Source organism: Gigantopelta aegis, chromosome 15 (genome assembly GCF_016097555.1).
Source record: "Gigantopelta aegis isolate Gae_Host chromosome 15, Gae_host_genome, whole genome shotgun sequence".
In the NCBI taxonomy this organism is placed as follows: domain Eukaryota; kingdom Metazoa; phylum Mollusca; class Gastropoda; order Neomphalida; family Peltospiridae; genus Gigantopelta; species Gigantopelta aegis.
The window spans coordinates 967,214-992,132 of NC_054713.1; the positions used below are offsets into that span (position 1 = coordinate 967,214).

General features: G+C 34.5%; 1 protein-coding gene across 1 annotated transcript in view; it reads left to right on the top strand.

The window, feature by feature from the left end:
- LOC121389998 overlaps positions 1-24,919 on the top strand; it is a 52,297-nt gene that overhangs the window by 5,645 nt on the left and 21,733 nt on the right. Inside the window, exon 2 of the mRNA XM_041521691.1 lies at positions 12,982-13,054. Coding sequence (XP_041377625.1) covers positions 12,997-13,054 — 58 coding nt within the window. The 5' untranslated portion in view covers positions 12,982-12,996. The remainder of the gene's footprint in view (positions 1-12,981; positions 13,055-24,919) is intronic.

Here is a 24,919-nt window from a genome sequence, read left to right on the forward strand (position 1 = left end):
TTTGAGTGATTTTAGCATGGGTCCATTCAATAGGCTAATAAACATTAAAACTATAAGTCCGTCCCACAGGGAACGCCTTAGCTCTGACTGTAAGAGAGCTAGACGGACATTTGAACATAAACACGCTCTCATTATTTATGTCCAAATGTCCGTCTAGCTCTCTTACAGTCAGAGTACTCGGGTTAGGAACGCGTTTTTTATTACTATGAAATTTACTACAAGTTATTCATTTCTAAGCCGATTGATTTGTAAATTGCACACAAAGTTAGTATTGTTTTGTTATTTCCAATACAAGTTGGACAAATCTGTGAAGTTTTTGTGCAGTCATCTACTGACTGGATAAATATGTGAACTTTTTGTGCAAACATCTGTTGACCAACTTGGACAAATTTGTGCAGTCATCCTCTGACAAAACTGGACAAAGTTGTGAAGTTTCTGTGCAGTCATCTACTGACTTTTATTAGTGAAAGGAATAGTTTGAAATTTTTTTGTTTTCCTGTCTTTTGAAAATGGCATGTGAAACTTAAAACTGTCATTGACAGTGAGATTGTTTTTATTTCTCTGTCTGCAAAGAGTAAACTAAGATTTTTCAGACAGCTTGCCTTCATGTCTTTCATCTTGAGACTGAGTTTTTCTCTGGCAAACACATTTAAGGTAGGGTAACCTTTCTTTGAACTAAAAAAATAATAATTAAAAAAAAAAAAATCCTACCTACTTACCCTACTTTTTTTGGCCATGTTACCTGAAACAAACTTCTTCTTTTTTTTGGCCTTATACAGACAAACAATTTGAAATTACTTCCAACTCATATGCTTTCACACAACTTAAAGCATCTCTTTACAAAACTGCAAATGATAGGGCATAATTCCGGAATATTGTTGCGTGTAAGAAATAAGAATTTTTAATTAGTCAAAAAAGAAAAATGTGATTCTTGTTTTATTATTTTATGATGTAAATCATTTCTAAAAGCATTATATATAGGGCACATCATAATGAAATGCTATTCGTCTTCAACTTCTAGTGGACAGTTGGGACAATATCTCTCATTCGCAGGGACAGGTGGTTTCTTGTGTCCTCCCTTTTCAATCATAAGTGAATGTGGACTCACGTGCAGATTAACAAAACGTTGAGTCACTTGGCTATAATTTAAGACTACGAATTTTATAGTATGCGTCAATGCAGTGGCCACTTTCCAACCAGCAAAACTATTGTCCGAACCAAATTGTTAACAACTACAAGAAATTACTCTCCTACCATTAACTGCCGTTAGATTTCCTCCAAAGTTTGTCCAGACACAAATCGCAAAAAAACCCCACTACAAATATACAGATTCCACACACGAGACTGCAACGATGTCGCCGATATTGTCTTTGCTGAGATTGCATAGGAACAAATACATGCAGTTTTCTGCCGTCTGCCATGTTGCTTGTTTATGAAATACTCTTCAAGAGGGGTGAAAGCCTCCAAAGTATGTGACACAATTACTATGAAATCGATGATCTCTAGTGGTATCATTAAAATAATAATAATAATAATAATAATAATTATAATAATAAATAATAATAATATGACGTCATCACGTTTGCTTTTATATCATAACATGTTATGACGTTGTTAGATTAAGTCCTATCCTTTCACCCCTCTTGAAGAATATTCCATAAAAAGTCAAAATGGCAGCTGATACAAAATTACATGCTTTTTTCCCTATGCGCTCTCAGCGAAGTCGATATAGGTGACATGGTTATCATCTGGTATGTGCAATCTGTGTCATTGTAATGTTTTTTTCAATATTTGTGTCTGGACAAACTTTGGGGGAAATCTAACGGTAATTAAAGGTAGGAGAGTAATGTTTCGTAGTTGTTAACAATTTGGTTCAGACAATAGTTATTTTGTTTGGTCGCACTCGTGCGACTTGGTATTAACTTTTGGTCGCACTCGTGAAAAATCCAGTCGCATATGCGACCAGTTGGTCGAGAACTTTGAGCGCTGATAATGCTGTCCGGTGTATCGACGCACCTAAGCATTCAAAGACCATTTTCTGTTAACACCGTGAAGTACTTAATAAAATGTGTCTCTTACCAATGAAGCGGTGCATAATCTGAGATACACTACAAATTGTTTTATGTCTAGTAAATAAACATTTTATAATTGTGCATAAATGTAGACACCCCCTTGTATCCAAAACGATTTGCATAATCCGGTGATTTGGAGCAGACCGCCCATGACCTCACTTTGTAGCCCAATATTACACACAACACTTTTGTCTCAGGATTATTTTAGTACTTTTTTGTTTTGTCTTGTTAAAAATATTACTATGAAAATGAACGATCACACATGACCCATCTCATGATCAGTTTCGGAATCGTTTTCTTGATTGGCACAGAACTGCAGATGCATAGATGTTCATTGTCATGCATGGCTAAGATGCCTACATGGATTTTTTTCTCGGGTAGATTTGTGCACACGTAGATTTTTATTTCGCTTTTATTTTTTGACAGTTGTGAAGTAGAATGGCTGTCAATTAAGGTGTAAAACTTTCGTTTTGTTTACATTTGTCTGTTTTCCTTTTCGGTTCAAATAAAAATAATCGAATTGTTTTTTTTTTATACCGTTTACTATAATTTTAACAAATGCGGGAAAGGTGTTTTTAGACTGGTTTTAACATTCTTAATATCAATAAGGCTGACCTACTTCGCGTTTATATACATTGGTGAATTAAATTAACGTTGTTTGTTTACAAACATACCCCAACACTTGTTTCAAGACGTAATGTAACGTAATTGACGTGCGCAGACTTTTGTGCCACGCAGACTAAGGTGACATGAGTGTACACAAAAACAGGTGAATGATTTATTTTGAAATTACGATATAATTATTGATGATTTTAATTATTTTTAATTGCACCCTTAACAGTAAATATGTTGATTAACCATTGAAAAAGGAATTGAACTTTAATTCGTTAAAAACAGACAACATGACAACTTCCTAAAATCCGAACCAAATTGTTAACAACTACGATAAATTACTCTCCTACTTTTAATTACTGTTAAATTTCCCCCAAATTTTGTCCAGACACAAATTGTGAAAAAAAACCCATTACAATGATACAGATTCCACATATAAGACTAACGATGTCACCAGTATCGACTTCGCTGAGATAGCATAGGGCAAAATACATGGTTTTCTGCCATCTGCCATTTTGCTTTTTTATGGAATACTCTTCAAGAGGGGTGAAAGCGTTCAAAGTATGTGAAATAATTAATATAAAATCAATTATCTCTAGTGGTATCTTTAAACAAATACTGATTTAAAAAATTTAATATGACGTCATCACGTTTTATTTTATATCATAACATGTTATGACGTTGTTAGATTAAGTAATATCCTTTCACCCCTCTTGAAGAATATTCCATAAAAAGTCAAAATGGCAGCTGATACAAAATTACATGCTTTTTGCCCTGTGCGATCTCAGCGAAGTCGATATAGGTGACATGGTTATCATCTAGTATGTGGAATCAGTCATTGTAATGTTTTTTTTCATGATTTCTGTCTGATACATCGGACACGACTGTAATTGTTTTGGAAATAACAAAAAACCCAACAACACCCATCTGTGTTGGCAATTTATAAATCAATGGGCTTAGAAATAAATAACTTGTAGGGGAGATTCGAGTACGTAACTAAGCGTCCGGTCACTGACCCTTGTCAAGGTCGTATCTAAAACGAGGATATAGACGGGTTTATTGGCCTGTGACGTCGGAGTACTGTGCGCGACCATGTTTAGAATCACGTGATCGATCCGCCATTAAGGGAGTGAAACTTGTACAATAATAACATGAGAAGGTATTGCTTCTTTTAGTATTTATTACCTTTTTAGTACATTTTCTAAAAGCAAAACCAGTATGTCGGATAATTCAACCTCATTTCAAGATTGTAGAAGTGTTAATTAAAAAAGTAAATAATAAATCATGTATATACACGTGAATACAAAAAGCATAACGAATAATTTAAACTGATGCAAAAAACCCAACCCCAAAACAAACATTTCCTGGACACCTGTATAGCCTAAAATGTTGAACTTTAAAGCAGCATTTTAGCCTCAGCGGACGGGGTATGAGATCCCCCCCCCCCCCCATCGCCCTCGGATATGCTCCTGTTTTGTTTGTACTTGTCTTGGGCATCGTCAGTAAGTGTCAAAGGGGTTCGTTTTGTGATTAACTAGGGGAGATTCGGGTAATCGCGGACAATCTCGACCATATTGCCGCTACATTCCAGTTTGTACATTAAACATTTCATTTTATTGTCTGCAAATTGTAATGAGACTACAGATAGTTCTTGAAAATCCATGTTTCTATTTTTATCCCGGTGTCACTTTAAAAACAAAAACAAACAACGTTCACAAAAATAGTATCTTACGTCACATGCACGCTGGCATCGGTCACGTGATATAATTTATTTCTTCGAACGTTTTCAGTGGAGATGTCTACCAAATTTCGAGTAAAACGTTTCAGAATGAGAGAATACATTTGTGTATTTTAAGAATCTTTTATAATATGATACATAACTTAATTTTAAAAAAACAAAAACAATCGTATTAACAATAATAATTGTTTGATAAAATTACCAGAATAAACACGTCCGCAGTTGAACGACTACATAAACCGCAGTAGTTTAATTGCGGACAACATAATAAGTACACTGCAGGGATGATCTATTCTAAATAAATACAGGCATCGAAATAAGTCGAGAACGGTCGTTCAGGTTACCGGGAGGTTACCACATGTAAGAAAAGTCGAGAACGGTGTTTCGTTCTCGACAAAAATGTCAACGTTAACGGTAGTTTCGTTTCTGAACGTAAACCAGACAATGCATATCGGTCTTCTGCGTTTCATTTTCTCGTACGAAATTGCACCGATGTTTGTGCGCACTTGTGCAATTGCAAGCAGTTTCGACAATCCACGTTTAAGCTTCTGTCGCGGGTCAGGCCCCTGTATATCCAGAGATCGGACCCGCGACAGACATGCTCAAAACTCCAGTGGTATATGATTTTAATTTAGAAGCCCATCTAAAATGGTGAAAAATTTATTAGTCTAGGAAAATTTTGGATATAATAATAGTTTTTAAATAAATTTTTGGACTTCTTTAAATATAGTTAAATTTGTCCCCCTATATATATTTTAATTTTTGAGTAAAATTCAAAATTATCCCGTTAAATTTTCTGTCCCGGAGTAGACCTCTGGCTATCCTGGGCCCATATTTTCGAAGCTATCTTAGTCGTACGAAATCGTAAAATCATCGTAGGGTGTGACGTCACTACAGCGCACGCCACAGTGGCGTATATAGCTTACGACGATTTTACTATTTCGTAGGCTAAGATTGCTTCGAAAATATGGACCCAGAACTCGACCCCGGGACAGACATGCTTGAAACCTTCGTGGTATGGAAGCATGTGAATAAATAAATGGAAAAAAAAAGTGGTATATGAGCATGTTAATATATATCGGTTTCGGTTTCCGCGTTTAAGCAGCGCCCACTAGATAAATTTACTTCCGGATTTCATTTCTCGTACCGATGTTCGCGCGTTGCGATACAATTTCAGAATTATTATTATCTTTCATTATTGTATGATAAAATACGAGAAAATAGAAAACATAACATTTTTATTTACATAAATTTATCTATTCAGTTGTTCAGTTATTAAATATGAGTCACATACTTGTAAAGAATTATATGTAATACATTAAGAACAGTCATAACATACAGAATGAATCATAAATACATGTATACTACAATAATCATCTGGCACACATGCAAGGGCGTTAAAAGTAGTAGTAACAGGAATTCAATTCTAACTTTCATATAGTTGTGGTAACCTATGGGTTACCAGGCTATATTTTGTGGTAACCTGTAAATGGGTTACCAGACACAATGCTTATTTCGATGCCTGTAAATATTTGTTTCATATAATAATAAACTCATTTTTATTTCATTTCAATTGTGTTTAAAATAGCAACATTTGGATCAATGCGGTTTGAATGGCATAAGAGACAAAAACTTGGGTTCGGAAAATAACTTTAACCTAATTGCATATAATTACTGTTTTACTCGGTTTATTGCTTCAGAAGATGATAAAAGATAATTTTACAGATTTACTAGTTTAATTATTTATATTTTGTAACCAAGTAAATGTTTAAAATGCTGTGGATTAAAAGAAAATTGTATCCATTGACCAAGTCCGCATTTCGCATCCTCTTACCATTCGTACTTTATAATTTACGGTAACAAAATAGAATCTACCCAATGGCTGATTGTGATATATAAGTGACAGAAAAAACAACCAATCAAGTTCATTTAAATTTTAGATAGGCGTTATCGTGTAGTGTTCTGTTTCCATGTGGCAAATACAGCCGAAGCCAGTGTCCGCAATTACCCGAATCTCCCCTAGTATGGAGAACATTTTATGACTAATCAGAGGCGCGTTTTTAGGGTAATTTAGTGTTGAATATTGTGGATGATTAATTTAAAAAAAATTTCTTCGAAACAAAAAATTATAATTTAAAAAATATTTATAATAATAAAATAATAACAAATAAATTAATTAATTAATTAATAATAAAAATAAAAATATCAATAAATAAAATAAATAAATAAATAAAATAAAAAATAATTAAAAAATAAAATTTGACGAAGTGGGTGGGTTGCGATTTTTGGTGTGGCCTGCATGCTTGTTACGTCGGTAAATTATTTATTGATCATTTTATTTGCACACATTTATCATCATAATAACTCATAATTATATATAAAAAAAAAAAAAAAAAAAAAAAAAGGAGAGCAATATACGGAACTCGGAAGTGTGAACTGCGCCCACTTCAACCCGATGTAATCACAGCTGGAATATCCCAGAGCTAATAGTAACAGCTAAACGTTGATATCTAGATCTAAGGTCAGTCTTTCTTTTTTAAAATTGTACACAACGTTTTCTACAAACGTACATAACTGAAATATTTTTCTATATTTTAGGATACATTCAGTAAAGTTTCACTTAATAACCATCAAACGTATTTAGTTGCGTGCATTTAAAGGGACATTCCCGAGTTTGCTGCAATTTTTAAGATGTTATCGATTAACAGACTTTTTAACGATTGTAATTACATATTAAATATATTTTTCTGCATAAAATATTAGTGGCTGTATATTCAATGTGTATCTGGTCGTCTTAATATTTGTAAGAAGCCCAAACTGGATTTTGTCTTCAAATAATTTCGTACGTACGAAAAAAATAAAAAAAAAAATGTTTTAGGAAATAAAATGAAATTTAACTATTGTCCGAACCAAATTGTTAACAACTACAAAACACTACTCTCCTACCTTTAATTGCCGTTAGATTTCCTCCAAAGTTTGTCCAGACACAAATCGCAAAAAACCCACTACAAATATACAGATTCCACACACGAGACTGCAACGATGTCGCCGATATTGTCTTTGCTAAGATTGCATAGGGAAAAATACATGCAGTTTTCTGCCGTCTGCCATGTTGCTTGTTTATGGAATACTCTTCAAGAGGGGTGAAAGCCTCCAAAGTATGTGACACAGTTAATATGAAATCGATGATCTCTAGTGGTATCATTAAAATAATAATAATAATAATAATTAATAATAATAATATGACGTCATCATGTTTGCTTTTATATCATAACATGTTACGACGTTGTTAGATTAAGTCCTATCCGTTCACCCCTCTTGAAGAATATTCCATAAAAAGTCAAAATGGCAGCTGATACAAAATTACATGCTTTTTTCCCAATGCGTTCTCAGCGAAGTTGATATAGATGACATGGTTAGCATCTGGTATGTGGAATCTGTGTCATACTGGGTTTTTTTTCAAGATTTGTGTCAGGACAAACTTTGGAGGAAATCTAACGGCAATTAAAGGTAGGAGAGTAATTTTTCGTAGTTGTTAACAATTTGGTTCGGACAATAGTACAAATATCAGAACAATCAGAAATATTTTATTAGTCAGAAACATCTTACAATGCAGCAAACTCAGGAATGTCCCTTTAATTTATTCGCTATGCTTTTGTACTGACGTGTATAGGTGCTTTATTATTTGTTTTAATCATTCAGATTTCCACCGACATTGATATGAATATACAATCTTTAAAAGAGGTTGAATTATCCGAGAGACTGGTTTTGCTTTTACAAAAACGTTCCAAAAAAGTCATAAATACTGAAGTTACACCCAGATGCAATGCCGTCACGTTATTGTTGCGTGAATTTCACTCCCTTAATGGCGGCCGTACGGTTACGCCATCTATCGACAACGTAATAAACTGCTGGGTGACAATCGGGAAAACCCCGTCTATCCATGGATATGTATACAGAATCATGTAAAATGTAATAAACCTAAAGTATTGGTGTTTTGGATTCCTGTCTTTTTCATGAGGGTATTGAGTGATAGCTACTGGTGATTTCTAGTGTTTGTTTCAATAACTATCTATGGGTTTTTTTACATTGAGAAATCATTCGATCACTATATCAAACTGTACCACCAAGGAAAATGTCATGTTTATACCATCTACATATAGCACCCAAAACAATACAAGTGAAGAGTAGAAGGCTATACCAGACGTAAGTCGATATACAAGTATTGTTATATTTGTAAACCATAATCTTTATTTTCAGCATGTAGCTTTTACATGTAGTTATAATACAACATAATGCCTAATGTTTACCCCAATGACCACAATGAACATTTGTAATTTTTATGGCTAGACAATATTAACAGTAACTGCAACACTGAAAAAATTAAATTAAATTAATGAGTTGAAATGTACATACATACACTGGTGGCACCTAAGTCTGCGCACCTAAGCATTTGTGTTATATTTTAAAGTTAAAATATTTCTTTAAAAATATTTATTTCACTGCCACAGTACAATGGAACAATAAACGTGTTACAACTAAAGTTATTTTAATTTTAATGTTTTTAAAACTCAAGTAATGAGCGCATTTTTAGTGGGACCCCCCTGCATTTACTGGCCTGCATGACGGCACATAAGTCTGCGCAGCAAACATCAAAACAACCACTTCTGTCGCTAATGTTTCCATAAAACAGCAACAAACAATGGATCCGACTTTTTACAAGTTCTAAATAACAAACACTTCCTGTTATCTCGCCTTCATGTAAAATTCTTTGTTCTCATTGGTTGTTTGCCGTTGGACAAATCCCTTATCCCCCTGTGGGCGGAGCCAAATTCTCTTATACCCCGTCTGTAATTTCCAACAGTTTCCAGCCGCCCCAGTTAATGCTAAAGCAATAATTAGATTATAAATAACATTGATAATCAATCAAGTATACATAATTAATTTTATTTTTACTATAAAATACAATATTTCAATACTTTTAAAAGCTGCAATGTTGAACTCGGCCACCTAATTACGGTCGTGGTGTTATTGTATTAATGCGCGATTAGTTGTTTTTTTTGTTTTTTGTTTTTAATATATATATTTTTTTACTACATACATTTTTGATATAAAAAAAAGTTTATTTTTTTATTATTTTTATTAATATCTGTTTCAGACAATTTCGTATTAAAACATTTGAAGTTAAAAACTCGTTTATCGATGGAACTATTTTTCGTCACTGGCAAGTGGTTTCGTTCGCGTCCGCGTGGTACGGCTCCGTTAATAAATTGTTAACAATTATTGTCTGGCGTTATTTTGATTATTTGGCTATATGGTTTAACATGTCGGCAAGATAAATTCGTTGTAGAAGCATCTCTCGGGGTATATGGCTTTTTTATGTACCCTCTGTGTGTTCTTTTAAAAGAACACACAGGGTACATAAAAAAGCCATATACCCTTCGTGATGCTTCTACAACTTATATTATAGTCTGTTTCAGAAACATTTAGATTGTGCAAATGAGATAAATATAAATGGTGTTCCATGCTCCTTAGTTTGGACAACACAAAATGACAATATTAAAAAAAGCCAATGTAAAAAATATTTGATCATTATTCACCAAAAATTTCTATTATTAACTGTGTAAATGAGCACAAATAGTGTTCGTTAGACATATAGGACAATCAATGATAATTTTGAAACAGACTATAGCTAAAATAGGCCATGCTGTCAGTGCAATCTTCAAAGTCTGTGTGCAGCCATTTTGCATTGTGTCACTCGGAGGGAAATTCAAAGTATGCTTGGATGTTTACGTTAACAGATTAAATAAGACATTCATTTGATTTATGGATTCATAAATTACAATAAGGTATGTATTGAAGCTTCTATGTAAATTTATGTAAGTTGATCTGCAAAGTTGATCATTACAACATTGACAGACACGTGTTGACAGGTGATAGAAAAACACGTTGATCGAGACTGGCAAAAGTATACTTTTAGTGCATTAATTCAGAGTTTTTTTCAATAAAAGTGTTATCGACCAGTTTTATACATATATTCACAATCAAGATGTGTTGTTTTAACAACGGTTTTGTGAATTAAATTAACGTTGTTTGTTTGTTTACAAACATACCCCGACACTTGTTTCGAGACGTAATGTAACGTCATTAACGTGCGCAGACTTTTGTGCCGCGCAGACTAAGGTGACATGAGTGTACATATATATTGTCACAATATGTTGATTATGGTATTTGGGGGCGAAGGCGCGGCTCTTGGGGTGTGGCATGAGGCCCTTGTATACTTAGAGAATAACTAACGAGCTACGAGGAATTATGAATTATCTGTCCCGAGTGAATGAATGTTGTAAACCCGAGCCTTTGGCGAGGGTTTTACAACATTCATTTACGAGGGACAGATAATTCGTAACTCCTCGTAGCGAGTTGGTTATTCTCTTTATTACCCATTGTCAATTTTAACTGATTTTTAATGTAAAAATTCGTCTGCAGTCTACAACAAAGCCATCAGCCATTACGTCATATAATCTTACGCACATTACATGACGTAATGTAAGTGACGTCATAGCATAACGGCGTTCTTTTTACAGCCAAATGTTTACAGTACAAAATAATACGACTATTTGCATTTGAAAATAATTGTTTTTATATATTACTAAAGCCGCTGCTTATGAAAATATACCATTTCATGTTTACGAAACAAATGAGTCTATTTGTTTTTGTAAATCTTTGTAGATCGTATACGGACTCATGGATAGAAACATTATATGAATGAAAGTGAAGTTCCAAAGTGAAGAACCAAACGTCGTGACTTTTAAGCCAGCCAATCAGTGGCTGTAGAAGCAATCTGCACACTGTGCAGAGATCGCAAAAATATTACCGTGTATATTTGAGCCCATATGGGTAATAATATACAGCCCATATGGGTAATAATATACAGCCCATATGGGTAATAATATACAATAAAAAAAATCATCGATATCAGACGGAGGAAAATCTTTTACAACAGGGAAAATACAATAAATTTTAATATGAACATTTTGTGGGTACCTTGTGCACTAGGTACCTTCGATTGAGCCAGATGAGGCTATGTACTGGTATGCTTTGACAGTCACAAAGTTAATATTGGCGGTAACTTTGTCCGACACTGGGTAGAGTTGCAAAAATGCCATCGCATTTGCTATTAATAGTCCGAAAGAAACTATACAAAATTATGTCGAACTTCGCGGAGAGTCCGTAATCGGCCGACTTATTCCGATTCGCTTGAAATATCGTAAGGCATAATAGTAAACAGTTGTCTTTGCCGTTAAATACATTTATAAATGTAGGCTATATAGATATCTATAATTGTTACTATTACAGGCATATGTAAGATGTAATGCTAGACTGGATGATTGTGAAAGTATCAAATCTGTCTTTTCCATTATTCAGCTTGGATAACGGTAAAGACAAAAATTATAACGGTAAAGACGCATGCATGGTAATTGTGCCATCTGCAATGTACTTCAGTAATGCAACCATACAAATGGCTTTTAAACACAGATTTACTGAATGAAAAATATAAATGACGGGTTTCTCATGCTTGCAGAATACTTTATTAAACTCTAACGGTAAAGACACAATAAGTGACATTGGACAAAGTTTTTCTTGTGTGTGTTCTTGTTTTTTTGTTTTTGTTTTTTGAGAATTAAGAATAACTTGCCTATAAAGATACACAGCTAGTATTATGTACTTAACATGTTGATCTAAGCTTGACCTAGACCTGACAGTGCCATCTGCTTTTCAAACCAATCAGATACATTTTTGGTCCTTTTTGTAGATAATATAACGGTAAAGACAATAAAATGAAAACTAAAAGGTGCAAAGTTCTATGCAGTGTATTTTAATTTTAATATGTTAAATTCAAATTAAAAAACCTTATGTATTTGAGTAGTTTACTTACATTTTGCAGTTTAAAAGCAACACTTAGTATTTTATGGAGTTTTGCGATTCCATAACGACAACGCGCTGTTGCGCACAATAAAGGAGTGGATATTTTTGGTATATAATTTTAACAAGCTTTTCTAATTCATCTACATGGCCATCTACAGTTATAATTTTATTATATATTAATTTTCATTTTTTTTTACGATCCCCTCCAAACATCCCCCAAAGTTCCATTGGCATTCCGCTCCATGTCATTGCCCCCCCCCCCCCCCAAAAAAAAAAAAAAAAAAAAAAAAAAAAAAAAAAAAAAATTCTGGATCCGCCACTGGATATTTAAAATAAAATAAAGACTTTTTACAAAAAAAATTTACTCGTCATTCGGGCGAGTCCTATCAGCACTAACAGCCTGTGCGATTTTTGAGTAGTCCGAATTTACAATTTGGACATTCCGAAATAATAGCCTACGCTGTAACTAATGCGCAATAAAAAAATAAAAAAGCGCGTGATATATCGGTTGCCAGGCGGGCGACTTACGATAAGCTTTTGACTTGCCCGATGTTGTTTTCACTGGCCTGGGGCAACTGGGCGACCATAAAATGTACACCCCGCCATTTATGAAGTATTTGATTTTATTTTTAGATATTCTATTCAACAATGGAACGACGTGTGCTTCTCTTGCTCCTAGTCGTAGTTTGTCAGCTGCTCTTTCAAGGTAAGGACTGTTCACATGGGTGGGGCAGTGCTCTACAAAGCAAGTTCAAATTTACTCTTCCCTGGCCAGTAGGGGAGAGTGGGGCAAAATGGCCACTTTAAGCTTTCAATCAATTTTTTTCCATCATGATGAATTGTATGAACTCGGGTCAGTGTGTTTTGTAATCTTTGTTCACTAATAAATGTAATGACCCTTGGAGAATAGAGCCAAAATTAACAATCAACTGTTGATAAGCAAGAAAAAAAAAATGTGCCTGCTGGGCCATTTTGCCCACCCCATGGGGTAAAATGGCCCATTCATGATAAAACATTGGGAGTGGCCTACTGGTCAAGGAACAAACTGCAAAAATAATTATAATTTTAAAAACAAGTTTTATCCTAAAATTAACACACAGTACATACTAGTACAAACCTTTTAGGAAACAACATTGCAACCCCCACCCCCACCCCCACCCCCACCCCGCTACATGGAACATCGATTACAAATTGATAACATCGAGATCAGAATGTCCTTATCCTCTCATGGTAGCCTACAAATCAACCTGTGCTCTGACGGCTAAAGTAATTTGTTGAATCAATGATTGTCTAACAACAGACCACCCTGGTCAAATGTTTCTTGTCCTCTCTGCGAATACAACTGTAGTCTGTTTAAAAAAATATTTTGAAATGAGGTGATTGTCATATAACACACAGCAGAATTAACAATGTTCTTATACCATAGATCAGGTAGCCAAGAGATGAGGTGATGATGACCTCAAGAAACGTGATTATGCACATGTCAGTGTCTTGTTTATAATTTATAATTATATTTAGGCCAACCTAGCAACTTATAAATGTTTGCGACATGTGATGGACGGCGTGGGGTCAAATGGCCCCCTAGGCCATTTTGCCCCAGCAAAATTTTAGCCATTTTGCCCCACCTACGATTTTGATACAAACATGGCCACATGGGAAACTTTACAAATCGGGCGGGAAGTTCAAGCTGTCATTTTTGATCACTGATTTCCACCAAAGAAGCATGCAATAACATTCAAACTTGTGAGTATAGGGTGTCACTACAAACACACTTTCCTCAGATACCTACCGATAGATCGGGTGTGGATGGAATATGTCATCTCAGACTGTGCAGGAATGAGCATGTACAGCCACCGCCGCCATATTGTTACTGACTGCTGTTGTGCAGAGGTATAAGTACTATGCTTGTCAACACGATGGCAGCACTGGATGGCTGGAATTTCTATGGGGGCCATATAACCCGAGGGGGCCATTTTGCCCCAATCTCCCCTAAAGTATAATATTTTAGTCGCCAGCCACATATATTTAATAGCCAGCTAATATATACTTGTAATTAAATCGATTCATTTGCCATTTTACGGTACAGTGAACGACTGTTAACTATCATTATCAAATTCCGTACCCAATAATTTTACTAAACGAAATTAAGCGAATTACTATTTTAATGGCACTGCTAAGATATATGCATTTAAATTGCAGTATTCATTAAAAGTTAAATAAAAACATTGTGATAATATCTACCAGGCTTCAACGTGTTACTAGTAGTTACCAATCGGCTATCTTACTTTTGGTTTAAATAATATTTATTTTCATCATATACTGCCTTGTAAATCCATAAATACTGTTTTGTAAATAGTTGTGTCTTTAAAGCCGTCTAAAGTCGAGTCATGAAAATAGAAACATGTTTTCCTCCACTGGTGAACATGACGTCCGACGTGATTAAAACAACATTCACGACTGGAGACGTCGTATAATATCGTGGAGGGATCCTTATCATGATAAGCATGAGACTATTCGCAGCATAACACATATATAAGTAGACATTTAAAATAATTAACGTTTGAGTTTCAAACAGACAAGTAAAGACACAGTGACTCAACAATCTCATTTTAATACATAAATAAAACCTGGCTCTAAATGGGACAGGACCGACTTGGTCCAAAACTGAACTGGGGCCGAATTATTTCCAAACGCTTGAAATTCGAGTTAACATAATTAAGTATTACCTCCCTAAACGTCACAGTGTTTACTCTTGAATACTGGAAAATCGTTATTCATAGTCCGATTAACTTGTCTCAAATTTTTTTTAATTTTTCCAACAAACTTCCGATAGAAAACACGTTTTATGACAGATCAATTGCTACTGGTCCACTGTTTTCCGATGTCCAGTTTTGTTTACAGATTAAAGTAAAATTATTGGACAGTCGCCAACTGGCAAATGTGATTTTATTTTTTAGATGCCAGGGATTGTTTTTAGTCGCCATGGCGAGTATTTTACTCGCTTTGTAGAGCACTGCTGGGGGTGGAGATCAGATAAACAAGCATGGCACAGACAAGATACTAAACTAATTATTGGTTAATACATGTACAATCATAAACAAGTTTGCACACTGCACCTGCACAAGCAGGTTCATGGTGTTGCATATTAAAATATATATTTTCATACATGGACATCATTTTAAATGTGTTATTATGTAAAGTTAAAATTAATTAATATTAATATAGTTTAAAGCGTGGAGTATTATATTTAACACATATTATGATATGATATTCATCTTCAATCAGATTGCACTGATTACATAATCGTTCTTCTACTGGGGTAAACGGTTTTGTGTATTGTCCAGTTTCAACTTTCAGTTAGTGGTTGCGGAGAAGTAGTTTAGTAAATTGTTTGCGATGGTTCTGGATGAAGAATTTTTTTTAAAGAAAAGTGAGATTCCCGGAGGGTACGGCCCTGCTGTCCGTCCCTCTGTCTCTCATAGATATTTCAAATAACTGTATAACGTGACTGTTACATACGATCCATGCTATTTTGGATTAGAACAGTAAATATAGGTATAAACTGAGCACCACATTAAAACATTTAAAAAGTGTTTTCTCAGTAATACACTGGTGGCGCCTAAGCATTTGTATTACATTTTAAAGTTAAACTCTTTTCTGTAAAAGTATTTGTTTCACTGCCACAGCACATTGGAAAACTACTGAAAGTTATTATTATTATTATTATTATTAATATTGTTATTTTTAAACACGAGTAATGAGCGCATATTTAGTGACACACCCTTGTATTTACTGGCCTACATGACGTCACAGTCTGCGCAGCAAACATGAAAACAGCCATTTTTGTCGCTACTATTCACAGCAACAACAGGTAATGGATCCGACTTTTCATAAGTTCTAAACAACAAACATTTCCTGTTGTAGACTATTTCAGGAAAAATTTGATTATGCAAATGACATAAATATAAATGGTGTTCTATGCTCCTAAGTTTAGATAACACAAAATGACAATATAAAAAAAACCCAATGTCAAAATATTAGATCATTATTCAACAAAAGTTGTCTGTTATTAACTGTAAATGAGCACAAATAGTGTTCGTTAAACATAGGTGACAATCAATGATACTTTGGAAACAGACTATAGCCACAAATAGGCCATGATGTAAGCTTCATAGTCTACGCAGCCATATTGGTTGTGTTGTGTCATTCGGAGGGAAATTCAAATTATGCTTGGATGTTTACGTTAACAGATAAAATAAAACATTTATTTCATTTATGGGTTCATAAATTGTAATAAGGTATGTATTGAAGCTTCTGTGTAAACTTGTGTAAGCTGATATACAAGGTTCCTGGTTGATCATTACAGCGGTGGCAGACACGTGTTGACACGTTGATCGAGGCTGGCAAAAGTATACTTAAAGTGCATTAATTCGCCCGCAGATGTTGCATTTTTGACCTCAGGCTTACGCCTTCGGTCAAAAATGACATTTGCCGGATCAAATAGACAATAACACCCGCAAATCTAAAAACTCCATATGGTTATCACCTAAGTGTTGCATCCCACTTTGCGTTCTATTTTTAACCACATGGGTAATAATTGATAGAAACCAGCTTTAGAGAAATCACACACTCATTTCCGAGTGAACACAGTTCGCATCATAAGGCAGTGTTTCTGCTAGAAATACATGTTTGGGTATGGCGCAATGAAATTTAATGCAGCCACAATTAATGGGGGGGGGGGGGGGGGGGGGGGGGGGGGGGGGGGGGGGTGTCCCAGAAATAAAACGGGTTAGGGTTAAGAAAATGATACAGCAATGATAAGAGTATTTAATTTTGTCAAAAGGTTAACGTTAAAAAAACCCCAACTGGAAACGAGTTTGGGTATGGCGCCATACCTGTTTTAGCCTCTGGCAGAAACCCTGTAAAGTGTGTAGACCCAATGATTTTCCGCGATTGCGGAATTCACGGAATTCCCATTGTGAAACGGAATTACGATTTTCCGCGAAGTTAAACAAATTAATACCATTTTACTATTGCCACACAGTGTAAAACTGACGATTGGCCCGTGTGCAGTACTATTGGCAAACGCGTAGTGTCGTATTTACCGGTGCTACCTTCAGCCAGACCGAGCGGAAAAACGTAAACCAAATGGCCACGTTGGGAACTAAATACTTCGCCAACGTTAGCGAAACGTTTGCTGGCTGAACTTGGGACTGGTTCACTGTTTAGTCTGTTGCGCCTGCGCAGACGGGACAGGGTTTTTTTTCTTTTAGGAGCAAGTTCAGTCAGCGGTTTGTCGTTAACGTTTGTCATGGAAGACTGATTTTTACGTTTTGTTAACACTAAGCCCCGTTGAATAAAACAGTGCACTCAATTGTTGGACAAATATGCTTTATGTAGTTGTTATAACTGTAACCTTTGCTCCGATTTTTCACTACTAATATGAAGGCCTACTTTGATTTACACAAATAGCGATGTATGTCAACACCAGTCAATTTTCGGACCCTGGTTTTGGTTTCGTACAAAGTAAATAAAACAGACCCAACGGTATTTTTTTTTAATATGATATATTTGACAAAAGGTACTTTAAATAAAATAAAATTCATCTTTTAAAACTTAAAACTTTAATATTTTGTCAAGAATTATGAAAAAGTAAAAAGTAAACAGCGTTGTCTGCCTGTTATGTTAATTTGTCACAGCTTGTGTTATTTAAATTGTTAATTAGACCTACACGTTGTATTCTGAAACGGAAATGAAACGGAATTTACAAAAACATGAAACGGAGAATAGTTTTTTTTTATGAAACGGGAAACCACTGGGTCTAAGTGTGGGGCGCATTTGTCTGAGGATGAGTGAATCGAATGATCGACGAAATCGGCTTTGAATTTGACCCATGCCAATGCTAGTGCCTCATACACTGATTTGAAAAATGTTAACCAGTATATCTTTTCAACTTAGCAAGATGATTGAAACCGTGCGAATGATAACAAGCTTCATTCTGTGAAGCCAGTCCTGGGAGAGTGGCAGACTTCCTACAGACGGTACAGGAACGAAGAGGTAGTCTTGTGTCGTGCTCGCAATGGCCATACACATTTAGCACATTCATTGATTTTAATGAAGGATCCTCCTCAGTGTGAACATTGCCAGAGTACCCTGAAATGCAATCTTCTGAAGCTGACGAAAAAAGATATGTTTGGTAACAGAAATATATAGGAATCTTTTAAATACCATCCACAATTAGCTTTAGTTTTTAAAATGTCATACAAAGTTTTAAAATATACCAGGGAATTATCTAGGATTTTTTTGCCAGGGTCAAATAAGAGATTAGGAAAATTACTGCCAGTAAATCATACTTGGGATATGTTTTCAGGCCACAGAATGATGCAGCACACCACTGTTGATTTAATTTATTATTATATATATATATATATATATATATATATATATATATATATATATATATATATATAAATATCTTACATTTTTCAGTGCAATCAAAGTATGTGATATTTTTCAGATCACATACTTTAAGAATTTGATAACTTTGCAAATTAGATGTAAATTAGTCGAGGTATCGCCACTATTGTTCGAACCAAATTGTTAACAACTACGAAAGATTACTCTCCTACCTTTAATTGTCGTTAGATTTCCTCCAAAGTTTGTCCAGACATAAATCTTGAAAAAACCATTACAATGACATAGATTGCACATACCAGATGCTAACCATGTCATCTATATCGACTTCGCTGAAAGCGCATAGGGAAAAAAGCATGTAATTTTGTATCAGCTGCCATTTTGACTTTTTATGGAATATTCTTCAAGAGGGGTGAAAGGATAAAACTTAATCTAACAACGTCATAACATGTTATGATATAAAAGCAAACGTGATGACGTCATATTATATTTTTTTGTTATTATTATTATTATTATTATTTTAATGATACCACTAGAGATCATCGATTTCATATTAATTGTGTCACATACTTTGGAGGCTTTCACCCCTCTTGAAGAGTATTCCATAAACAAACAACATGGTAGACGGCAGAAAACTGCATGTATTTTTCCCTATGCAATCTCAGCAAAGACAATATCGGCGACATCGTTGCAGTCTCGTGTGTGGAATCTGTATATTTGTAGTGTTTTTTTTTTGCGATTTGTGTCTGGACAAACTTTGGAGGAAATCTACGGCAATTAAAGGTAGGAGAGTAATTTCTTGTAGTTAACAATTTGGTAACAATTTGGTTCGGACAATAGGTTTATTGACTTTTAAGCAAACTACTTGGGTGACACTCCATGATTGACTTATGCATTCATCAGGGTTCGTACGCGCCTGTAAAACCCTTGAAAACCCTTAAAAATAAACTAATATATTCCAGTGCTTGAATACCCTTGAAAATCATCTTGCGGTCTGGAAAACCCTTGAAAATGATAATTTGATGTCAAATAAAATATAAACTCCTAAAACGGAGGCTTTATTTACTTTATTTAACATGTAATTAAATTATTTGTTTCATTTCCGCGGCACAATCAAATGCCAATCGTCCGGCCAATCGATGTTTACCGGCTCAGTTGACGTGTGAATGTTTGTTGTTTTTTTTATCTTGCGATGCGAGGATCACGCGGCCACGAGATCCAAGCGACGACGTCGCCATATTGGAAAAGAAAGTTTGTCACTTTTTGCCCCTGGGTATTTAGCAAGTTCAGGGAGCGTGTCAAGTTAATGAATATACATGTGTATTGTAAACCCACAAAGATGGTTGGCACTTGCGTGTTTAACGACCTGTGGAAACTCGGTAAGGTCCTGGAATTTTGGTAAAGTTGACCTGGAAAGTGCTTGAAAAAACCTGGAATTTTGACTTCCTTTAAGTGTATGAACCCTGATTCATAGTTATCAAATAAAAACATTTCAATGACAATCTGACACTGAAAGCTGTCCAGGGTTCAGAAAACGAAAAACGTTAGGCATAACTTTATTTTGATGTAAGGACATCCAAAATGACGTCATTCGAGTTTGACGTCATTTCCATTCAATAATACACCGCGCCACATATTCTTACGTCATTTGAATATCTAATAATGGCGGACTGGAATTAAAGTTGCGTGTACAGTTTACAAAAACACGTTGTATTAAGCTTGAGCTTATATGATAAAGAGATTATTACCCTCGTGTATTTCGGTATCGTCAATATCATATATTAGGAATACAAATAATGTATTATGCTCGCCATATAAATATATATATATATATATAAAAGTTATTAAAATGAAGTGTATCGGATGAATAAATAAAAAGATAGAATTTCACGTTTTAATGGATAAGCGCCTTTCACCCGTAACGGGTTCATCAGTTCCATATACATGACGTCATCTACAGCGGGAGGTAATTTCGATGACGTCACGACAAATCTAACAATAAAAAATGCATACCACGAACAATTCGCATATTTGACATTAAACGAGATAATAAATAGAGGCTATTTCATGGGTTTTTTCGAATACGATTTTTATGTCAACGAGTGATATGTGAAAACCATATTTTCACGAATTGCGAAGCAATGAATTGAAAATATGATTTTCACACATCACGAGTTGACATAAAAATCGTATTCGGAAAAACACCATGAAATGGTCTATTTATTATATACGTATTTCCTAATTTTTGACAATATCTTTCGCTCTTTGGTAATATCTTTCACTTATCCTATCGAAAACACGTAACGTCATGATATATTTCTTCCTATGGAACTTTGCCAGAAAATTTACTTTACCATAGACTTTTAAAAAGAAATTTGATTAACAATTATCTTTATTAACATTTATTTAACAATACTGCGGTGCAAACATACCTGACAAAGCGATCCTCTAAAAACTCCCACAAAAACAACGAGTCGAACGTCGTTAAATTCTTACATTTACACTCGATGACACTACATTGTGTCATCATTATTTAGTTTCGTATTCAATTTGTTTTATATATTTTATCGTAATTGCACTTCGTATCCCGTTTTTATAGGTACAGTTGTTTAAATTACATTTTTTATTTTTCAAATACGATCAGGTGCACTGGTAATCATCAAATTTAAATACGAAGAACAGAGACAGAGGGAGATAATTTAATCATGCACTTTTACAAAAAAGTAAATACGACTTCTATATTTTCTAATATGACTTCACAGGATATGACTTTTATGGTTTCCGTAGATCTATATATTTCATTGCTATGTATATAATAATTATATAACTGTCATATTAACATTGCTATTGTTGTAATACATGTAAACAAGGATATAAAAGTCAAATGTTCTAACAGTAGATACATTGTACTACAAAGTTTCAAACTATGTTGGAGTGTAGTGACCACATTATGGGTTAGCGTATGTTAAGTTTCGGTTTGAAAATGGGCTTCCTTTTGCTGTTGAAAATGTTTGTCATCCATCATAACTTTATAAAATGGGAATATAGTAAATGTGCCGTTCCCACAGCTTTTGATGTGATGATTTACCCACAAAATACTGGTTGAAGAGTCCCTAATGTGCTGTTTATGCAAGGTGACCCTGTATCCAAGTTCCATACCGGTCTCTCCAATATAATTTTCTTTGCAACCTGTACATGTTATAGCGTAAATAAAAAAAATTGTCTTACAATTCATGTTGGCATGTACATAGAATGATTTGCCATCTGCAAACTGAAATGTATTACCTTCAACTAATATGTCACATGTGCCGCATCTTTTATCTCCGCATTTACTAACACTTACACGAGTTAGATGTAAATATAGAAGGACGTAGTATTTGTTTAAGATTCTTAGGCTGTCGAGTGCTGTTAATAATATTTCTTTTAGATAAACAATAATATAGATATATATATTGGGAATGTTGAATACAGACATCGGGAATGTTCAGTGCCACTTTGTTTTGGGAAGGGGCCGATGTTTGGAGCCAGAGAACGCCTGGATAAATCGCTGTATACTCTTAACATTGATATTCCTTTTGTGCTGCTAGCTCTTTATTACCCATAATATGCTTTTAAAATATCTTGCTATATGCATATCAAAAGTGGGACGTAACACTTCGTGACGTCATCGACTGGCGCACTACAACCTTACAGGAACGTCAACCAAACGAGTTGAGTGATATACATTAAGATATATTATGAATAATAAATAGGACATTAAACTCGCTACCATTTCGTAGCATGTTTGTTCCTTGTGAAATTATTTACATTGTCACACGCTAAAGCTTGTGACAATTTGATAATTACTTCACTCGGGAGATAAACATGATACGAAACGGAAGCTAGATTAATATCCTATAAGTATATCATGGCCACTAGGAATTTTATTTGTCAGCTGTTCAGCGTTTACATGCTGATTTCTATTATTTGGAAATAGGGTTGTCGGAGTCTTTGTAGATTTGATCCGATTCAGCTTGAAAACAAGTACTATAAAATCTTAATTACTCAGTGGTATGCATGAACAATCTGGGTTCCAAAGGCAACATGTTTCCCCAAGTATAGAACTATGTGTATGTTATCTTATAGTAGGATAGAACTGGTTTATTTAACGACGCACTCAACACATTTTATTTACGGTTATATGGCGTCGGCTTATCTTATAGTAGTCTACCAAGTTTCAGAACTGTCACTTTCAAATTTTGAATGTTAAATTATTATTTTTTTTGGAAAACTTTAAATGTTAACTTTTTATTTAATTGTTTTTCATTTAATAAAAATTAAAAATTTCACAATTTCCAAAATATCCCTAGAAGACTGCCCCTAAGAATCATACTTAATTTCAGAACTATCCAATCAAATCTTTAGAAGAAGATAGACTTTAAAATGTTAAATGTTAAATTTCCTATTAAAATTTAATTTGATAAAATCAAAATTCAAAATTTCCAAAATATTTTTTTATTACTTTGTGAAGACTGCCCCAGATAATTATAGTATCATGTACCATGGATATCAAAGTTGAAGTAGAGAATATTTAATTTAGGCCTATTATATTTAATTAAATTGTTGATTTTTTGGGACGAGATTGTTATTATTTTTATTTATTTTTATTATTATTGTTTGGTACCTGTTGTGTACTGACCGACAACAATCGCTACCCCACCCCCACCCATCCCGCATTTGGAGATGATTACCAACTCTGTTTTTTTTTTTTTTTACTTTGCCTTAGGTATTCAAAACAATAAATGATTAATTAAGGGGTCATTTCAAACTTCCCACGCATCGCACTATACGAATAATGTTCGTGGGAGGATTCCCATGTGGAACGTAATATCAGTGTCGTTTGGATCTTGATAATAATTTGTTAATTTAAAAAAAAAAGCCATGTCTAAACATACTTAGACCACGGGCGTGTCTTTCACTAACATTAGTAATAAGTTAGAATATAAATCTGTAGATGTAAAATAATTATTTACATTATTAATAAGTTGCAACATTTGAACAGGACACCTGCACTGAGTGAATTAGCAGTGTTATACAGGACGCCTATAGCAAGAGGTCATGGCACACCACCCACTTTTCACTATTACATTATTTAGAAGGCTTGAAATGCAGTTTAACACCTAAGGTGACGTAAAAACAATTACTTGTTTAGCGTCCCCGCCGGACCACCAAATAGTTTTTATTTTTTATTTAAAAAAAATCCCCACTTCAAATAAAGTGTAAAAACTATCAAAACAACGTTTTCCCGCCTATTATAGTTATTGCGCAATCACCGACGAATTTCATCATGACGTCAATTTTCTATCGGACAAAGGATGTACCACTTGCGCCTGCGCATTAACATGTATGCCGTTTATTTTATCTGTTCAATCATTATGTAAATACAATAATCATGCAATGTAGTGAATAGAAGGTTTATGCAATTTCTATGTTGTAAGTTTCTGTGGTCTTTGTACCTTCCTATCATGCCTTCTGACCACGAATACCATGGTTAGATGTCTTCTTCCTGCACTCCGCCATTCTACATACACAATTAAAAATAAATATAAAAACCTCCTTCCCTATCTGGAAAAATTGAAATGGGTGGACGCTAAAGCATGTCACGGGCCTTTTATTACATGACTCGGGGACCGCTCTATGGTCCGAAGGTTCATTGATCCGAAACACTGTACTCTGTGAACATAGGCTAATGTTTTACTACGTCTAATAGGTGTATGGTATAAATAGGGCGTTATATGTTAACATGTATTTTACCCTTTATAATTTGGATAATGGAAATACATTTTGTTCACATCATGCCAAAACACCACACATTTTGTATACTAGTATATGGCTTTGGAACATGAAAAATATTTAGATTTTTCTTTAGTTTCTTTTGGACGTCCGTATATTTATTACAACACATTACTGAAAACAAAGATGGACACGTGCTAACCTAAGGGTCACTCTTATTAGTTTTCGCAGTGAAGACGTTTATAAACTGGTAGTACATGTAATTATTGGGATATAGTATTTTCTGGGGAGCCAGTGTTTCTGCCAGAAATAACTTTTGGGGTATGGCGCTATGGAGTTGAATACAACTACAGTCAACTGGGGGTATGTGGAGCCTCCCCCTGAA